The following is a 19368-nucleotide window of genomic DNA, read 5'->3' as shown; positions in this document are numbered from 1 at the left end:
AACGCTTAGCGATTGCAACCCTTCCTCCCCCTCCAGGATATGGACCTGATGAGAGGAACGGTACTTCTATCCACGTGAAGCTTTTCTGTTTTTTGATAGTTCATCCTTTTTCTGGAGCCAATTTTGTCTTTGACATACTTTAATAAAGGAAAGATCTAGCAAGAAAACACTACACCTGCCTGTGACCAAGGATAAATCCTTTTAACCTCAATGAGTTCATTTCCTCATCTGAAAAACAGTACTAACAATATTTGCACAGTGTCATTGTTAGGGAGGCGGTTTATCAAACTGGGTTCTATGTAGATGCAGCGGTATGAACTTTAAAATTAGATGTCTGAGGCAGTTTAATTTAAATATTAAGTGCCTTTTCTTTGTGGAGAATCTGCTAAATATTAGATGAAACATGATTATCCAATTCTATAAAACAAGTGAAGTTTTGACATTTGTAAGCAGAAGAAAGCAAGGTCTTTGGTCTGTTCCTTATTGCTACTTAGACTAATAGGGAGACGACTTGTAAGTTAATCCTTTTTTTTTTTTTGACAATTCTAGTCATTCTGGTCATTTATATAGCACCTGCTGTGTGCCAGGCACTACCCTAAACAACTTTAAAACTGTCCTTCAGTCCTCACAACCACCCTGAGAAGTGGGAGCTTTTATTGTCCCTACTTTAGAGCTGCAGACAGTGGCCCAGGGTCACCCAGCTAGTAAGGATCTGAACTGGGATCATCCTGACCCCAGGCCCAGCTCCTGATCTGCCTGGACACCCAGCTACGTGGGGAGCGTGAGGAGGTAAGAGCTACGGGGCAGCCACTTGGCCAACGAAACTTTATTGAACACACATTCCTGGTTTCTAAAGGTAGAATCCATAAGCAATATTGGGAGAGAAGCCACTTGGTAACCATAAAAGCAGAATTTGAGTCGTCAGATTTCCATTTTATAGATGCCCAACCACCAGCCCTGTGAGAAGGGCTCCGCTCCGGACCTTCACGCCTCGGATTTAAAGTCCCCTCCTTAGAGCCGTGGCTCGTCTGCCTTTGTCTGGACCACCCGGTTATGACACGTAAAACTGGAAGAGCCGCTTAATCAACTATTTTATTTATGAGCTTATTTAGAACATTTTCCATGGAATCAGCTTCACAATCAAACAGCGGGATGTCTTGGACGCCATCGCTGGGTCGAAGGACAGAAATGGGCTCCAGATGGGTTTCGGTGCGATAGAAGACGCCCGCCTCGGCCGGTGGAGCTAGGAAAGGGAGGGGGGAAACCTTTATTCTGACATGCCGGCACCATCATTTTTCTGCTGAGGGAAAATCACGTGGAATACTCACGTCCAAAGGGAAGCGTCCCCCGCGGCATCATTCACACTTGGGGGATTGGTCTCCACAATCCGAGGCCAGGGATAAAAAGTGCTTTTTGTTATATTTTGCAGAGGCCAAGCAGTGGCTTAACTCCTGGTCACATTTGCAAGCTATGGCTGCGCACTTGCTCTGGGAGGACGCTGGAAGAGGCAGAGAGAAAGCAGGTTACGGGATGAGACGGGCCTGCGCGCCAGTGGGATGGGCAGGATGCAGACCAGGAGACACAGACGGGTGATGGGCTGGCTGCAGAATCCTCAGCAGCGGCGCTAGGCACAGCGCCCCTTCATGAAGGGCCCGCCCTGTGCGGCTCTGCCAAGGACGGGGACGCAGGGAATGCTGGGATGGGGGTGGGGAGGGCAGGGGGCGGGGCGGGAGTCCCAGCCTCCTCCGGGGCGCACAGTGACCTCAGCGCTCATGCACAGTGAGTGAGGGACTTCAGATGAGCCCAAGGGCGAAGACTGCAGGTTTTCCTTAGACCTGTGTCTGAAAGGGGGGCCTAGTCAAGAAGAAGCTAATCTCTTGTATCTGCCTAGACCAGGAAAGAGACAATTTACCTAAAGATAGCACTGAACACCTTGTTTATGATGCATTTGAGGGTTTGGGTTTTTTCCTTATCGAGGCTCATTTTGTAAATTCTCAGTCATGGAGTATTTTAGTTATACCATTAGTTCCTTTGAAGATGTCAAAACCCTTGGGGGCCGCTAGGTGGCTCAGGGGATGGAGAGCCAGGCCTAGAGACGGAGGAAGGTCCTGGGTTAAAATTTGAACTCAAGACACTTCCTAGCGGTGTGACCCTGACCAAGTCATTTAACCCCCATTGCTTGGCCCTTACCGCTCTTCTCCACTGGAACCAATACACAGTATTGATTCTAAGACGGAAGGTAAGGGTTTGTTTTTAAGAAAATAAAATCAAAGGTCAAAACCCTAGAATTCCCAAGAGGAATCAAAGGGAATTAATGCTCTGTTAGACCACTGAGGCAGCCCTGGTTATATGAAGATGCTTGGAAGGCCTCCACTCAGCAATCTCTAACACCAGATTCCGTTAAAGTAAGATCCTTAATATTTTAATAAATATTATGTTAAAAGATTCCTTAATAGCATAAAGTTAAAGTGAATACTTATGTATTTCTTTTAATTAATCCCCCTTAGAGGGGGTTCAGTGGATAGAAAGTCACACCTGGAGACAAGAGAACCTGCATTTAAATCTGGCCTCAGACATTTCCCAGATGTGTGACCCTGGGCAAGTCACTTAACTCCCCTTGCCTAGCCCTTACTGCTCTTTGGATCAATTCGAAACAGAAGGTAAAGGTTAAAAAAAAAAAAAGGAATCCAGCATAGCATGGTTTCATAGGAAAAGTTCTAAACTTGGGGTCAGAAGACTTGGGTTTAAATTTTGCCGTTGCTATTTATTACTACCTCAACAACGCTGCACAACTCCCTTAACCTGACATCCACGTTTACTCAAAATATGTGCTCTATGAGCTTTAACCTTAAACAAATTTTATATAAATCTGGGAAGGACAAAAGAAATAGCCACACTAACATTTTAGTGCAAACGAACTCTTCCTCCAGGATTCTATGTAGACAAAAATGTCACTTGGGATGGAGATGGGGAGCTAGCAGGAAAGACAGGTTGAAGGGAGAATCTGAAGCAAATTGCAGCTCCTGGAGAATTGTTTAGAACTGGAACTAGGGTTGAGATCATTCAGATTATTTAATACAAAAACTACCAAACTCTATTTTCCTACCAAGGTTTGTATAGATTTTCTAGACAACTTTTTTTTATTTGGGCATAAATTCTTCCCTTATCCATCATTCTAGCAGGTAAACTTCCATGTTCCCCTAACTTGTTTATAATATGGCCCTTTATTTGTAGATGAAATATCCATTTTGATTTTATCTTGGTATATGGTGTGAGATGTTGGCCTATGCCTAGTTTCTGCCAGACTGTTTTCTAGTTTTCCCAGCAGTTTTTCTCAAATGATGTGTTCTTCCTCAAAGCTTGGATCCTTTGGCTTTATCAAAAACTAGGTTACTAACTTTTACTTAGATTATTAATTTATTTACTTAGATTATTAGATTAGATAATTAGATTGTTAACAAATTCAATGATGTTGGAAAGCAACACTAGATTTGACATAAAGAGATCCAAGCTCAGTTCCTGGTGCTCCCTATATAATGACAAGAAAGTCATGTAATCCATCTCTGAGCTTCAGTTTCCTCATCTGCAAAATGGCAGTGTTGATGAGTGGGAAGAACACTCAATTTTCAGTGAAAGCACCCCAGTTCGGATCCTGACTTTGCTTATTATATTATTCTCTGTGACCTTAGACAAGGTATGTGACCTAAATCTCCTCAATCTGAAATAACGGGGCTGGCCTAAATGACCCGACACCCCTTCCAGCTCCTCTCTCTGATTTATGAACTATTATTCCAAACCACCCGGCACTCAAAAGTTGTCTATATTAGGTTCAAATTAGCCAGCTTCACAGGATCTCAGATAACGTATGTATAACTAGGAGAGCAGATCCTTTCCTTCTACAAGTTCTCTCTCGATCACCACCAGAGACTACAGAGGTAACAGCAAAGTAAATCTCACTTTTCATTACATGGAAAAAGGATGGTTTGGTGATGGGCCACTCTGGGTTGTTGAAAAGGAACAAACTGTTCTTTGCTGTCTCTTAGATTTCTGAAAATATAGGAGGAAATGCGGATGTTGGGATAGGTGTACACCCACTGGACTCCAAGTATGGTTAAGATTGAAAAGAATTCAGTGGGTTTTTCTGGCTTCGATTACCTGAAAATTATTTCTGTCTATTGCACTTTCTCAGGCCAAGAAATTTTCAGAAGAGGCACCCCATTAAAAGCAGTACTTTCCCCCATTTTTATTTGTTTTCACTTTTTCTCCGCTAATATTTGGCTTCATCTTTTTTTAGCATTTAATAGGATTGCAGGTTATCCTGTCTTGTCTTTGTCCAAGGGCTGGTAAAGATATGCTACGTAAATGGCTTTCATTTAGACCTTATTTCACATAGATCTACTGAATGAAATCAAGAAGATATGTTGGGAGCTTTGGAAAGAGTCTCTTTCTCTTTCTCCCTCCCTCCCTCCATCTCTTTCTGTCTCTCTGTCTATCTCTCTCAGAACAGAACAGTAAGGGCTAAGCACTTGAATGTAAGTGACTTTCCCAGGGTCACACAGCTAGTAAGTGTCTAAAGCCAGATTTGGACCAAGGGCTTCCCCACTCCAGGCCTGGCTCTCTACTGAGCCACCTTGCTGCCCCAAAAGCCACTTTTGAATATTGTTGAGGAGATTCTCTACACCTAAGCAACATGTATGCATAAACTTGCTTCCTTTTATAAAACAGTGGAATTTACCTTTTTTAATTAACTATTCTCTCTCTTTTTTTTTTTACCCATTGAAAGGAAAAAAAAATGCCTTGTAGCCAATAGACATTAGCAAAAATTCCTGCATTGGTCATGTTTGGATAAGGTTAGAACTCTTCAGAAGGGAAGGGGCATCAGCAGAAAAGTCTCGATTCTCAAAGGCTAATAGCTTCATCTTTGCAGGTTTTTAGAACATCGCTGCTAAAAGTCAGATGGCATTTATAATGACTCAGAATATAAAAGCGTGAGGCCTTGCAGTCAGGAAGACCTTGGTTGAACTCCACCTATCATATTTGCTAGCTGGGTAGAAGTTCATTTAATCTCCACGTGCTTCAGGATGATAGAGAAAAGGATGTTTATCTACTGAGTCATAGATGGCTGGATATCTAGGGAGAGAGTCTCATAATTCCAGTTCACTTGTGTATTGCAAATTCAAGTGAAGGCCTAAGTGAAAAACCTGAGCACTATTTTGGCATCGAACCCTGTTATTGTTGATCTTCTGCTGAGAAAAACTTTCTACCTCAATTCTGAGAGACAGATACGAATGGAGGGTGGAAATCAGACACTGTTTTCTAATATCTCAGATCCTACGAATTCCAAATAAAACAAAAGCACCAGGAAGCAAACCCCAGGTCTAAGCAAAGAATGAGCTCTGAGTGGACCAGACAGATTCCAGGGGAGACTTGGAAAACAAGAATAAATAGATCTGGGGGCAGCTCAGTGGTTTGAGAGTCAGGCCTAGAGATAAGAGGTCCTGGGTTCAAATCTGACCTCAGACACTTCCCAGCTGTGTGACCCTGGGCAAGTCACTTGACCCCCGTTGCCTAGCCCTTAGCACTCTTCTGCCTTGGAGCCAATACACAGTATTGACTCCAAGATGGAAGGTCAGGGTTTAAAAAAAAAAAAGAATAAATAGATCTACTCATTCATTTTGAACAACTTAGAGCTTTCCAATGAGAAAACCTGACGATTACCTATTTCTGATTTTTGTCCTATGGGCGCTAGCTGAATTTATAGCCTTTTTCAACCTCAATTTTGTCTCATGTCTAGAGAGAACTGAAAATTCCACCAGAAAAAAAGACGACAGAAGTCTTAAGATTGCTTCATTCTGTTATGGTTGTTCAGTTGTTTTGACAGTATCTGACTCTCCTTGAGCCCATCTCATTTGGGGTTCTTTTGTCAAAGATACTGGAGTGGTTTGCCATTTCTTTTTCCTGCCCCTTTGACAGATGAGTAAACTGAGGCAACAGGGCTAAGCAACTTGCCAAAGGTCACACAGCCAATGTCTGAGGCTAGATTTGATCTTCCTTACTCCAGATCCAGCACCTCATCCACTGTGCCACCTTGTTCTTGCTGTCTCACATGTTATTATAACATGCCTTATGAAGTAGCGGAGCCCCCATCACCAGAGACGTGGTTAATGTTTCATTATAGGACTTCCTGGCCTGGGATACTGTAAAGGAGATTTCTGCACTGGGGAAGTAGTTACCATGACCACCATCCAAGGAGTCTACCCTAAAAATTCTTTACTGAGGCTGTAAGCAACAAATAAAGAAAATTTTGAGTAGCATATTAAGTTATCGGGAGGGTTTCACCAAACAGAAATTCCTGGGGCGAATGACTTCCTGAGATAACTTCCAGTTCTAACATTTTTCTCTCTTTCTCTCCCTAAATCCAATTTTGGTTATAAGGCAAATTGTATTTTTACAAAATTACCTACTTCTGACTCAGCACATTGTGCTCCAGGAAATACACTGGGATGACATGAAGCTTTTCTATTTTACGTGCTTATCGACACCCAAGACTTGTGAATTCTTCCATACATTTTGCTTTATGGGAAAGCAAAAGGTCGCGTTTACTACGTTGCAAACCTTAGTCATGGCTGAGGGAAGACTATTAGCTAATGAAATCAGAGATATTCCCCTGGAATGAGCAGAACATGGCCGTCACTTTGGTATTTTGCCAAATGAGTTTAACTGGTTTTCGGAGCCTTGTTGCTGGGAGAACAAGACATTAGGCATGTAGGGTTAGGACACAGGGCAAATAAAAGCCATGCCCGAGGCCCAATCCAGTGCAAGGTGTGGTCTCATTTTTCTGAAACAAAAAATATTCAGGCCAAGATTCTTGCTGGAGCCAGAGGCTAAGGGAAGTAGAATAGTTTCCTAAGAAGTAGAATAGAAATAGAAGAGGAAAACCACCCCCTGAAGGAACCATGAGGAGAGACTAAGGAGCTAAGTGGTTTGCATGCCACATTTCTAATTACTGAAGGAGTTTAAATAAATATTGCCCTACTCCTCTTGTTTTAATATTTAAGTTTGTCCCATAAATGGAAATTGGGCAAACATATAATTTAAATAAAAAGCAGCACACTATTTAGAGTATCTCCAAACAGTGAAGTGTTTTAGGGGTGTGTGTGTGTGTGTATTTAAACCAATGATGCATGAAAAACACAAACCAAAGGTGTATAAAAAATATTTTGAAAACAATCTTCATTTAGTTAAAAGAACATAAAATGCATCTTCAAGGACAAGCCAATGTTTTTCAAGTGCCCACGATGTAATACATATATAACCCAGATTGAGTTGCATGTTGGCTCCAGGAGCGGGGAGGGAAGAAGAGAGGGAGCAGAAAAAGTATGGAAATTTGTTATTAAAATTTTAAAAAGATCCAAATAAAAAAATAATAAAGTGCCTACTATGTGCAGGGCAACTAGGTAGTACAGTGGATAGGACAGGATGAAATCAGGAAGATCTAAATTAAAATCCTGACCTCAGATGCTAGCTATGTGACCCTGAACAAGTCATTTAACTGTTGCCTCAGTTTCCTAATCTCTGAAATGAGCTTGAAAAGAATATGGCGAACTACTCCAGCATCTCTGCCAAGAAAACCCCAAATGGGGACACAGAGTCAGACATAAGCATGCAACAGCTTATAAACTTACTGTACTGAACTGAAGTGGGGAGGAGTGATCAAGGAAACCAGAACAAGACATCATTGTAGTGAAAAGGTACAAACCAACCAAATGACTGAAAGACGAGGACGATGACTATGGGACAAGTCCTCAAGACTGGTGGGAGGGTGGAGCAACAGAGACAATTGAAAGCCTGATCTTATCCCCCATCTTCTTCCCCAAAGCACCCCTACAAAACTGGAGCAAGTATTGCTTGGTTGGACTTTTCTAATTTCTTGTCCTTGCGCCATGACACCCCCTAGTGGAAACGCTTGGCCTTGCCCTATGAGTTCCTCAACCTCTGGAGCTCTGGTGAGAAAATTCCCTCTTCCAGTAAAGAATAATACCTGTGTAGCCATTTAGAGACTCAGATCATTTCCTGGGGCTCTTAGAGGTTCACTCGAACTGTAACTCAAAGCCAATCTCTAATCAAAGGGAGGGAAGTAGGAAGCAAGAGATTTAGCAGCATCCCACCCTTGCCTGTCATATGCCACCTATTCAGGCTAAGTTTTGATGAAATGGGAACCCTCCCATGATAGGGAAGGGCTTGGAAGTAAAACCCTGCATTGGGATGGGCACCCTTGTCAGGAATGACAGACTCCAATTACTAGCTTAAAAATAAAAGAGAGGGGGGCAGCTGGTTGGCTCAATGGATGGAGAGTCAAGCTTAGAGATGAGAGGTCCTGGGTTCAAATGTGGCCTCAGACATTTCTTGGCTGTGTGACCCTGGACAAGTCACTTAACCCCATTTGCCTAGCCCTTATCACTCTTCCGCCTTGGAATCGATGCATAGTATTGATTCTAAGACCAAAGGTAAGGGTTTAAAAATTAAATAAATAAAAGAGATTTATTAAATTGAATGCAAGTTGAAGGGCCAGGAAACAGGTACAAGAGTAGACATTGTCTCCCCAAGGAGTTGGGGTCTGGGCTTTTTATAGCCCTTTGACAACAGGGGTTACATAACCAGAGAGAAGGAGATGGGATGATGCTATTACCTAATCAGGAATGGGGTGATGTTTGGGGCCTGGAGGGGTATGAGGGGTAGCATGTGGGGTTCAAGGATTAGATGTCTTAGATGCAACCTGAAGCTTTTCAGAGTAGAACTGGGAAGTGCATAGCTGTGTTAACCGAGGGCCAAGGGGAATGTTTCTCTTAGGGATCTTTCCTTATCATGGGTTTCTGATGTTCAGGGCCACCTTTTCCTCAGCAATACAGGAATGCATGCAAAGGAAGACTTTCCTCTGTCCCTTTTGACCTGGAACACTTCTGGAGTTTGGTGTGTCCAGAGGAAACCCTGGGTCCCATGCCACCCCCACAGAGGGGGTAATTGTAGGGGCAGCTAGGTAGCCCAGTGGGTAGAGCACCAGAACTGGAGATGGGAAGTCTTGGGTTTGAAGGTGGCTTCAGATACTTCCTAGCTGTGTGACCCTGGACAAGTCACTTAACCCCAATTGCCTAGCCCTTACCGCTTTTCTGCTTTAAAAATGACACTTAAGTATTGATTCTAAGAGAAGGTAAAGGTTTAAAAAATAAAGTAATTATAGCAAAACCAAAATCCTCCCTTTCCTTCTGGCTAGCTGGGAAGTAATCCTGGCCATGGAAACTGCTCCCCCACAAATGGAACCAGAACGGTCTCCCCTAACTTCTTTGCTAATTTGATTCTTGTCACTTGTACTACTCATCTCTTCTCATTCTCTGAATCCTTGGGTGACAACTAGTCAATGGGAGAGAGAGGATTTGAACACAAGTCTCCCTGACTTCAGATCATGCACCCTGCCCATCAGGCTACCTGGCCTTGATGAGATAAGTGCAACAGGAGGGAACATGCAAAGCTCAAATGCTCCTGACTTTAAGTCCAGCTGGGATCTCTTCCAGTTTTAACCTGCTATGATTCAATGATTAGTTCAGTATTCCACATTAAAAAAGAAAACTAATATATTTATATATTATCTATCTATCTATTATATATAAATATATATGAGTTACCTGGGTGTGTGTAAGCATATATATAGGGGTATACCTGGATATATATACGTATATCTCCCAGGTAACTTCCCTAGATAGAATAACTCTTTAGCAGACCTGTTTGAGAAGTGCAGAAGGGCCAGACTCTCAGCCCAGCTTTTAGGGCACAAGAGACTCAACGAGGCTATTTTAAGAGAAGAGGACATAATGGCAAAGAGCGGGTGAGGAATAAGGAATACCTTGACTTACCACATTCCACCGTATTGTTTACGCAGTTCCAACTATAAGTTTGTAACTTGGGGATACAACCAGCGTCTGAAGCCGCCTTATAACAGCAGTCATGCTTCTGGCAACACCTGGAGAAGACAAGGATATAGATACAGTTCATACACACAAACACGCACAGATTTTAGGTGGTGGGAGAGGGGGACAAAGCATGAACAAAACTGAGGCCATCAGAGGGAAATACAGAGTACAGGACCCTAGGCTGTTTCTATAACTTAAAAAAAAATAAATACTTTTTGTCTCAGAATTGATACAAGTATCAAAAATATTTATCGCAGCTCTTTTTGAGTTGGCAGAGAATCAGAAGCTGAAGGGATGTCTATCAGCTGGGGAATGGCTGGACAAAATTGTGGTTTTATGATGGTGACAGAATACTATTGTACTCTGAGAAATGATGAACAAGATGATTTCAGAAAGAGCTGGAAAGATCTTCATGAACGGATGCAGAGTGAAATAAGCAGAACCAGGAGATCATCGTACACAGTAACAGCAATATTGTAAGATGATCATCTGTCAAAGACTTGGCTACTCTCAACAATACAATGATCCTGGACAATTCTGAAGGATTTATGACAAAGAAGGCTATCCACCTCCAGAGAAAGAACTGTTGGGGTTAGAATGCAGATCAAAGCATATGATTTTTCCCTTTGGTTTGTGTTTTTATTTTGGGGTCTTAGTTTTATATGAGTTTTGCATGATAATACATGTATAACCCAGTTATAACTTCAGAAAGTGTATGTGGAAAATTGTTATGTGTGATTGGGAAAGTAAGATCTTAAAAAAAAGTAAGTCATTATAGTTCTGTCCAAATATTGTTAGCTTCCAAAATGCAACAAATATTTATCTAAACTTTTTCCTTGATATTACTGACATTTTCAGTCTTTACCACTTTTTAAAAAACAAATTCCATTAGTTACTTCCTATTTCTTTATGTGTGATAATGTGTGGATATCATCAGTTCAACAACAATTGATTGTATCACTAGAAGTCCTTCCATTTTTGTTGTTTTTCACCTTCTAGTATAAGAAATAGGGTTTGGAGTCCTGAAGTCCTAGGCTCAGATCCAGATCTAATGTTTATTAGAGATGTGACCATGAATGAGGCATTTTAGCTTCTATGAGCTTCATAAAATCCCTAGCACTCCTTCCAGAAGTCTGTTTAGTGTTTCAAATCCTGCAATCAGTCAGTAATCAAACATTTTAAAGCAGGTCATCAGTCCTCAAGTTGAATGCCATGTCCTGCAAAAAAATCAGCTATGTGTAAACAGCAGCAGGAGTACTATTCTACCAGTCCATGGAGATCCCCGATTTAGGACTTCAAAAGATTCTTTGTCTTCCCTATGGCCTGGGCCTTTGAAAACTTCTAAGTAGCTCAGAAGACAGATGGAAAAGTAGACTTCACTAAAATGTAATAGTTATGACTAGCATTATATAGACTTATAATAATAAAACAATAACTAACATTTACCTAGAACTAACTATGTGCCAGGAACTGTACAAAGCACTTTACAAATATCTCATTTTATATTCCAAATGATCATAGGAGATTAGAGATATTGTATTTTCATTTTGCAGAAAAGGAAACTCGGGCTGAAAGGTTAAGTGATTCATCTAGTGTCGGACAAAATTTAAGCTCAGGTCTTTTTGACTCTTAAGTCTAGCACTCTTATTCACTAGAACCAGGTCAGCAGAAAGTTTCCATCTCAAGATGGAGGGGTTTCTCGTTCACAAATCAGTCTAGCTTAATATAATATGGCTACCTCAAAAATTAAAAGAATTTTTAAAAAGTTTTTTACTGCATTAGCACACCCTAAAAAATGTCATTAAAGTTGTAGGTCAAATCCCTATGTTAACCAGTTAGCTCTTTTCTATTCATGGCAAGAAACTACATGCCTAACTCCGTCACTTTAAAAATGTTCATCTTTGGACACATGAGGACCAGAGCAGAGAGTGTGGTTGGTTCAGCCCAACGCACTGCCACACCAGGAGATCTAATTCAAGTGCCTGAATCATATCTAAATAGAAAGGTCAGTTGCAGTGTATCATAAATAATAGTGGAAATCTATTGAGCCAAACCCCTTTTTCAATTATTTCCATGTACCTGACTCACGTCTAGAATCTAAGTCAAAACCAGTCCTCAACTGAGTGTTAGAGGAAAGACAAGAAAAAGACCAGGAAGTAGTCAGGCTTTCCTAGTACATGATTTGAGCATGGTCAGTCCTGGAAGGTTCTTAGAGATTGAGGACTGGGATGATGCCTACCAGTCAACTTGGTCCTGGGGCTGACCACTTCCTCCTAATCCACAGTAGCAGCCATATTTTAAATAAACTAATGCTGACGATTTGGTAGCACAAGTGATTGTTGTGGCCAGCTCCGTGAGTCCTCTCCGATGCACATGAGATTTTCCTGAAACTGAAAAGTGGAAAAATCAAGTTAGAGTGAATCTGTTCAGGGGTGACTAGATGGCTCAGTGGATAGAGTAGATAGAGTTCGGCGAATTTGGGTTCAACTATGACTTCAGACACCTCCTAGCTGTGTGACTCTGGGCAAGTCACTTAACCCCAATTACCTAGCTTAGAAACTGATACAGAAGACAAGTTTAAAAAAAAAATGGATTTTTCAGACTCCTAGGAGGGTTTGATTACTCACCCCTCCATTCCCATTACACACATTATTTATGGGTGCCATGAGGTTAAAAGTAAGATTGAGGACATCTTAGAAGAATAAGGAAGGCACAGGAAGACCACTTCTGTGGTATATACATACACACACACTTATAATATCCCACGTGGGATATTTGCCTCAGTGATGGAGCGGCAAGTGGTTATGGGCTACCTTTTCCCTCCTTGCGTACTGCCCTTCAGGAGTACAAGAACCCATTTGAAGTAACTAAAAATAGCTCTGGAACCAGTCCCAGAATCCCAGGGCTAGAAGGACCCTGTAGAACTCCATGAGTTCTTTGCCCTGTTTCTATGCCTGAAAAATGAGACCTTCAGAGAAGGAAGACACCACTTGTCCCTGGAATCTGTTTTGAGGTGTAAGCAAAACTCACAAGGATGCCCTCTCTTGTATCCATCTTCAATCCTTCTTTCTGCAGTGTAGACCTGTTGCCTATAGGAAGCAATTACTAAATGCTTGTAGTTTGAGCCCTAGATCAAGGCAGGGGATGGAGCAGATAAAAAAATTAAAGTACCAAATGGAGGGGAGCAGGAAGGAAGTGGGGCCAATACCTAATAGAGAATGGAGCACTCACCCAGGTAGAACTTTGGTAGTATGTGGGTGGAAGGGTAGGATGGAGGGGGAAGAGAACAAACATCTATGAAGGGTTACCCTATGCCAGGCCTTGTGCTAAATGCTTTCAAATATGTCAGTTGATCACCTCAACAACCCTATGGGATCCGTGTTATTATGATCCTTATGTACAGTTGAGGAAACTGAGGCAGACAGGTCAAGTTGCTTGCCCTGAGTCACACAGCTATTAAGTGTGTGAGGATAGAGTTGAACTTTGATCGTCTTGCCTCCAGAGTAGGTACTCTATCCATTCTTGTCTCTTAACTACTTCTATGAAAAGAGGAATATAGAGGACCCCCCATTCAGACTTCACTTACTATCATTTCCAACATAATAATAGCTATAAGGTCCCCCATCCCACTTTCCAATGTTCAAGTGAACTATTTTTCTACTTGTCCCATCTACAAGAGCCAGTCACGTTGGATCCCTGTCCTCCCTGCACCCACGCAGGAGCTCTCCAACTAGTTGACTCGGGCTGAACCCAAATATCTTCTGAGAACCAGGAAGGAGGTTAGAGAGAGACCAGTGTATGCCGAGCAAAGAAAGTGCTCCAGGTAGCCCTTGAAGGAAACAAAGTGTCCTGTAAATGTCTGACTGCAACACAGTGACAGCTGGGTCTAACAAAGTATATTGGAAGCTGAATCAGAGCCTTTGCCTTAGTAAACAGAGCTGGCGTCAAGCACAGCTATTTTCTTGATTTATCCCCAGGAATCATCCTGCCTCCTCCCCTCTCCCAGCTCACCTAGCAGTCCGAGGAGATTATACCCTGTATTTTTGGGAGTCTTCCTTTTGGGCATGTCTCAAATAGCTAGTGGTTGGGGAGAAGTAGGTACCTTCAGTGAAAACGAAAAAAGAACCCGAGGCTCAAGATACCAACAGATACTAAGCCATCCAGACCTCCCCGCACCCCCTACTAATCACCAAAGCAAAGCGGAAGGGGCGCTTGTTCCCTCTTCCCCACATCCACCCTGACGATTGGCCTTTGGCGAGACTTTATCCCTTTAAGGTGCGCTCGAGGTTCATTTTCATCTGACGCCGCCCGCATGAAAATGGAAGAGAGGGTCCCCGGGTGATGGGCTTCCCCCTAACGCCTACTCCCTACTCTAGTTAGCTCCCAGCTAGTCTCCATTGTGGTTAAGAAGATCCCCTCCATTTCCCGGCCGCGTGGAGACTTCGGGCATACTTGGGTTCCCTGCCCGTGCACGCGTGTTCAGTCCAGGGAACTAAGCAATCCCTCAGATTCTTTCGCCCATAAAAATCCCACAACCCTGCCCAGGGCGCAGAGGCTGGCGGCCCCCTCTCCCCACCGTTCGCTTGCATCCAGCTAGACTTTGGGAGAGAGTCCGAGGAAGGGGATGAGCTGGGACCAAAGGGAAGTGGCGCGGAGGGGAGTTTCTGATGCTAGCGACTGCCAGGAATGCCAGGTCTCCTGCGCCCAGTTCCTCTCGGTTCCCAGATCCTCGTCCTCCTTCTCTTCCTCTCCTCCGTTCCTCCGATCGGAGGATAGCCCGCGCTCTTCGAGGTTTCCTCCGCACTCACCAGTAGTGAAGAGCAGGAGCAGCAGCAGGCGCACGGATTCCATCTGGGCAGAGGCGCAAATGTAAGCCAGGAGGTGTAATTGTTGCTCCGGCTAGCTGACCCTTCCCCAGGCCCCTAGCGGCTTTTGTACCCCTGGTCCCACCCCTGCCCCGCCCAGAGTCTATCCCAGGCCAGCTGGCCAGTGCCGGAGGTTCACTTTGGCCTGGGGGACTGAATGCCTGGGAGGACTCACCAGGCTGGGGTATCTGGGTCTGGGTTCCAGACATTCTCGCTCTGGGCAGAGTTCTAGAGATAGAGCCTAGCTCTTGGGGGAGAAGAGAACGCCTGCATCTGAGAAGCGCCTATCTCCCTCGCGTCTCCTTTTCTCTGTCCTTTTCCTGGCTTGCCTTCCTTAGAAAAGGATGCCATTAATTGGGTCAGTATTTGTAGAGCATTAAAAAAAAAAACCCTTACCTTCTGTCTTAGAATCAATACTATGTGAGTGGTAAAGGCTAGGCAATGGGGGGTTAAGTGACTTGCCCAGGGTCACACATCTAAGAAGTGTCTGAGGTCACAATTGAACCCAGGACTTGACTTCCTGTCTCTAGGACTGTTTTTTAACCCATTGAGCCACCCAGCTGTCCTCTATAAAGCACTTAAGAAAACCCAAACCTGTGGCACGAGCAGTTACCAGAAGGTGTGTTAGAATACTGAAGGGTGGAGAGTAAGGTTCAGAATGGAGGTGAGAGGTGGTGTCAGCTTCCAATAAACACCTTCCGCACAAGTCACCCCTTTCCACGTGTCCAGGGGCCCCTGCCTCCTCTGGGCATTCTCAGGGCAGGGGAGTGTTTAGGGATGAAGGTCCTGAAACAAGAAAGCAGGTTAGCAACTGACTACCTCACAGAAATTGCAAGTTTAAGAGGACTCATGACATCCATGCACATAATATGTGCTGAATACCTGCTTTTGATTTACCAAGAAAAGAAAAAGTATTCTCATAGAAAGGATGAGGAAAATAGAAATCATAAAGTTTTGCATGTGGATTAGAATATCACTAAAAACTCATGAGTCATTTTAACAAACATATATGAAGGGCCTGTAATCAGTCCATCAGGGGTAGCTGTAGCACAATGGATAGAGCACTGGGCCTGGAGTCAGGAAGAACTGGGTTCAAATCCAGTCTCAGACACTTGGTACCTATGTGATCCTGGACAAAGCATATAACCCTGTTTGCCTCAGTTTCCTCATCTGAAAAATAAGCTAGAGAAGGAAATGACAAACCACTCCAGTGTCTTTGCCAAGAAAATCACAAATGGGGTTGGTCTGACCTGGCAGAACACATTTATGAAGCAATTGCCTTGTACTTAGCATAGTGTATACACACAAAAAGGAGACAGTTCCTGGCTTCAAGGATTTTGCATTCTAATAGGGAAGTATAACACATGATAGGAGAATAGTGTGCAGGGAGGAGAGTTTAGATCTGGGCTGTCATACAGGTTTGGAGTGGAGACATTTGGAAGTAGATTATCACACCCCTTTAAGGAGCAATGACAGTATTTATTTGATTATTGCTGCCAGAACAAGAGAAAGAGGCAGAAGTGGGGTGGGTGGGAGAGAAGAGTACAAGGTATTTGTATTGGATAGGCCTTGGTATAATGTTGGATTACTGAATGGGATATAAAGCATTGTCTGGGAACAGCTAGATTTAATACAAGTTTAGTATTTTTCATCCCACCAATCTGAATACCTGGATCCCAGGTCATATTCCCCAAAGGGAGAAGATTAACTCCTCCAGGATGGGAGGGAGGGGTGATTTTTAGAAGTCTAGGTCCAAAGGATTAATATATCTGGTTCAGAGAGGAGCAGTGGCAGGGCAGATTGCCAGATACCTATGCTTGAGAGGCCTTGGTACCCTTGTGGATGACTGGATGGAATGAAAGTTTGGTGACAGAGAGATATATTGGAGTAGATGTGTTTTTACCCATCCATCAAAAAGGCAAGCAAACCTCATGGTCTAGGTATAAGACCCGACAACAAAATCTTCCTCTGATATATTTTCCATGGCATGTAGGTGGCCTTATATTCTTTTTTTTAATTGAAATTTTTTATTTAATTAATTAATTTAGAATATTTTTCCATGGTTACATGATTCATGTTCTTTCCCTCTTGTCACCCCCATAGCTGATGCACAATTCCACTGGATTTTACATGTGTCATTGATCAAGAATGATTTCCATATTATTGATAATTGCACTAATATGATCATTTAGAGTCTCCATCCCCAATCATATCCCCATCAACCCATGTGATCAAGCAGTTGTTTTTCTTCTGTGTTTCTACTCCCACAATTATTTCTCAGGATGTAGATAGTGTTCTTTCTCATAGATCCTCAGAATTGTCCTGGATCATTGTGTTACTGCTAGTAGAGAAGTCCATTACATTTGATTGTGCCAGTGTATCCATCTCTGTGTACAATGTTCTCCTGGTTCTGCTCCTCTCACTCTGCATTCCTGGAGGTCATTCTGATTCCCATGGAATTCCTCCACTTTATTATTCCTTTGAGCACAATAGTATTCCATCACCAACAGGTACCACAATTTGTTCAGCCATTCCCCAATTGAAGGGCATCCCCTCATTTTCCAATTTTTTGGCCCTATATTCTTGACGGTATTTGTGAAAGTCATACCAACAGCACACAAACTTTGACTTCATTGTTTGCCTCAATGGTAGATATGACAAAATCATCTGCCCCTCTCTTTATTCCAGAGTCATCCAAGTTCAGTGGAAAGACAAAAGTCAAGAGAACTGGTGATGATGCAGGAGGCTTGGGTAGGTTGCTTACTCTCTACTTGGTTTAGCTCATCTGTCAAGACAGTTTTACCAGGGTGTGCTTGCTTCATATGCTACAACTTCTTGGAGCCACAGCTGAGAGTTGGGTGAAAGGTAAACACCTATACTAGGTGAGCAGCCCTGAAAAGGTCCCTGGAAGCCCACACCCCAGAGGTGAGAGTCCTCCCTGAACACCCCATATAACTTCATGTGAGGCACTTACTTCACCTGTGAGTTGTCCATCTCAAACTCTACCAGAGGTAACCTAAGCTTCCTAAACCAGCTTGTGGCCAGCTGTTGCTACCTAACATCCTGAAATGTCCTCTAACATCCTGCTTCTGTGCTCTAACTGTCCCTGGAAGAGACTGCCCTCTCTCCACCTTCAACTCCTCTCCTACCACCCCTTGTAGTTCTCAAGCATAAATTGACCCTTCTTGGGCTACATGTCCCTTTTGCAGACATCTAACTACTTTCCCTTTAATAAATAATCTTTTGCACTCAACCAAGACCCCTCAATATTTGAGGGGCAAGTTTCACAGTATCAAAAAATGAAAACCATGTAACTCCATCTATTTCCTTTTCCGTTTGCCAGTGCTTTTATTAACTGCTGCCTAGAGGCATTCAGTGGTTGGGAGCTATACTACAAATATGCATTTACCTTGGCTGCCACAAAATGTTCGTTAGTACTCAGATACCTTGTAAGTTCTGGTTTCTGGGGATTATAATTCTTCTCTGATACTAGTTGGGAAATACATTTGAGCCAGTCATAACTGAAAGTGATCATACAATGATTATGTCCTTCTCTGTTGGAGTTCACTTATAGCACTTTTAATGAGATTCTCCAATGTATTTACCCTGAGATATTTCGTATTATTGTTTTCTCTGCTGGTGTCCCATTCAAATTCTAGACTTCAAATTCCATGAGGATAGAGAATAGATTTTGATCTAAACTTTCTAAACCCTTTTAGATAGCACAGTTCTCTGCATACAAGTGGCATTTAAAATATAAATGCACAAAATGAATGAAATTACTCACAATCCTGCTAGTGCAAACCCAGTGAGGATGACACAAAGACAGAAATGACAAGTTCAAAGGGGGAAAAAACCCAGGAATTTTAACTTGTATTCATGTTAGAAATCATTTGTCATTTGTTGGATCAGTTCAGCAAAGCCAGCATAAGGGTGATAAATGGTTGAGTTAATCTATTGAACTGTATCATCTCTTTTAAAGTAAGTGAGCTAGCAGATTGGCTAACATGACAGCAGAGGAAAGTAATGAATGCTGGAGGGGATGTGGCAAAGTTGGGACACTAATTCATTGCTGGTGGAGTTGTGAATTGATCCAACCATTATGGAGGGCAACTTGGAACTATGCCCAAAGAGTGCTAAAACACTGTCTGCCCTTTGATCCAGCCATAGCACTGCTGGGTTTGTACCCCAAAGAGATAATAAGGAAAAAGACTTGTACAAGAATATTCATAGCTGCGCTCTTTGTGGTGGCCAAAAATTGGAAAATGAGGGGATGCCCTTCAATTGGGGAATGGCTGGACACATTGTGGTATATGTTGGTGATGGAATACTATTGTGCTAAAAGGAATAATAAAGTGGAGGAATTCCATGGAGACTGGAACAACCTCCAGGAAGTGATGCAGAGTGAGAGGAGCAGAACCAGGAGAACATTGTACACAGAGACTAATACACTGTGGTATAATCAAACGTAATGGACTTCTCCATTAGTGACAATACAATGTCCCTGAACAATCTGCAGGGATCTAGGAGATAAACAC

The 19368-nt window shown here is 42.8% G+C and overlaps 1 protein-coding gene across 1 annotated transcript; it reads right to left on the bottom strand.

The window, feature by feature from the left end:
• Nucleotides 1-1074: 1074 nt before the first annotated feature.
• Nucleotides 1075-14925, bottom strand: PLA2G10 (phospholipase A2 group X). Its single transcript, XM_056806157.1, has 5 exons — nt 14774-14925; nt 12205-12355; nt 9909-10015; nt 1329-1498; nt 1075-1243 (listed from the first exon to the last, which is right to left on the bottom strand). Exons 1-4 carry the CDS (start codon nt 14814-14816, stop codon nt 1356-1358), a joined length of 444 nt encoding a protein of 147 aa, XP_056662135.1. The 5' UTR covers nt 14817-14925; the 3' UTR covers nt 1075-1243; nt 1329-1355.
• Nucleotides 14926-19368: the final 4443 nt, after the last annotated feature.

The sequence above is a fragment of the Monodelphis domestica genome, chromosome 7, assembly GCF_027887165.1.
Source record: "Monodelphis domestica isolate mMonDom1 chromosome 7, mMonDom1.pri, whole genome shotgun sequence".
Taxonomy (NCBI): Eukaryota; Metazoa; Chordata; class Mammalia; order Didelphimorphia; family Didelphidae; genus Monodelphis; species Monodelphis domestica.
The sequence above is the reverse complement of the archived record's forward strand: the minus strand, read 5'-3'. Positions and strand labels throughout refer to the sequence as shown.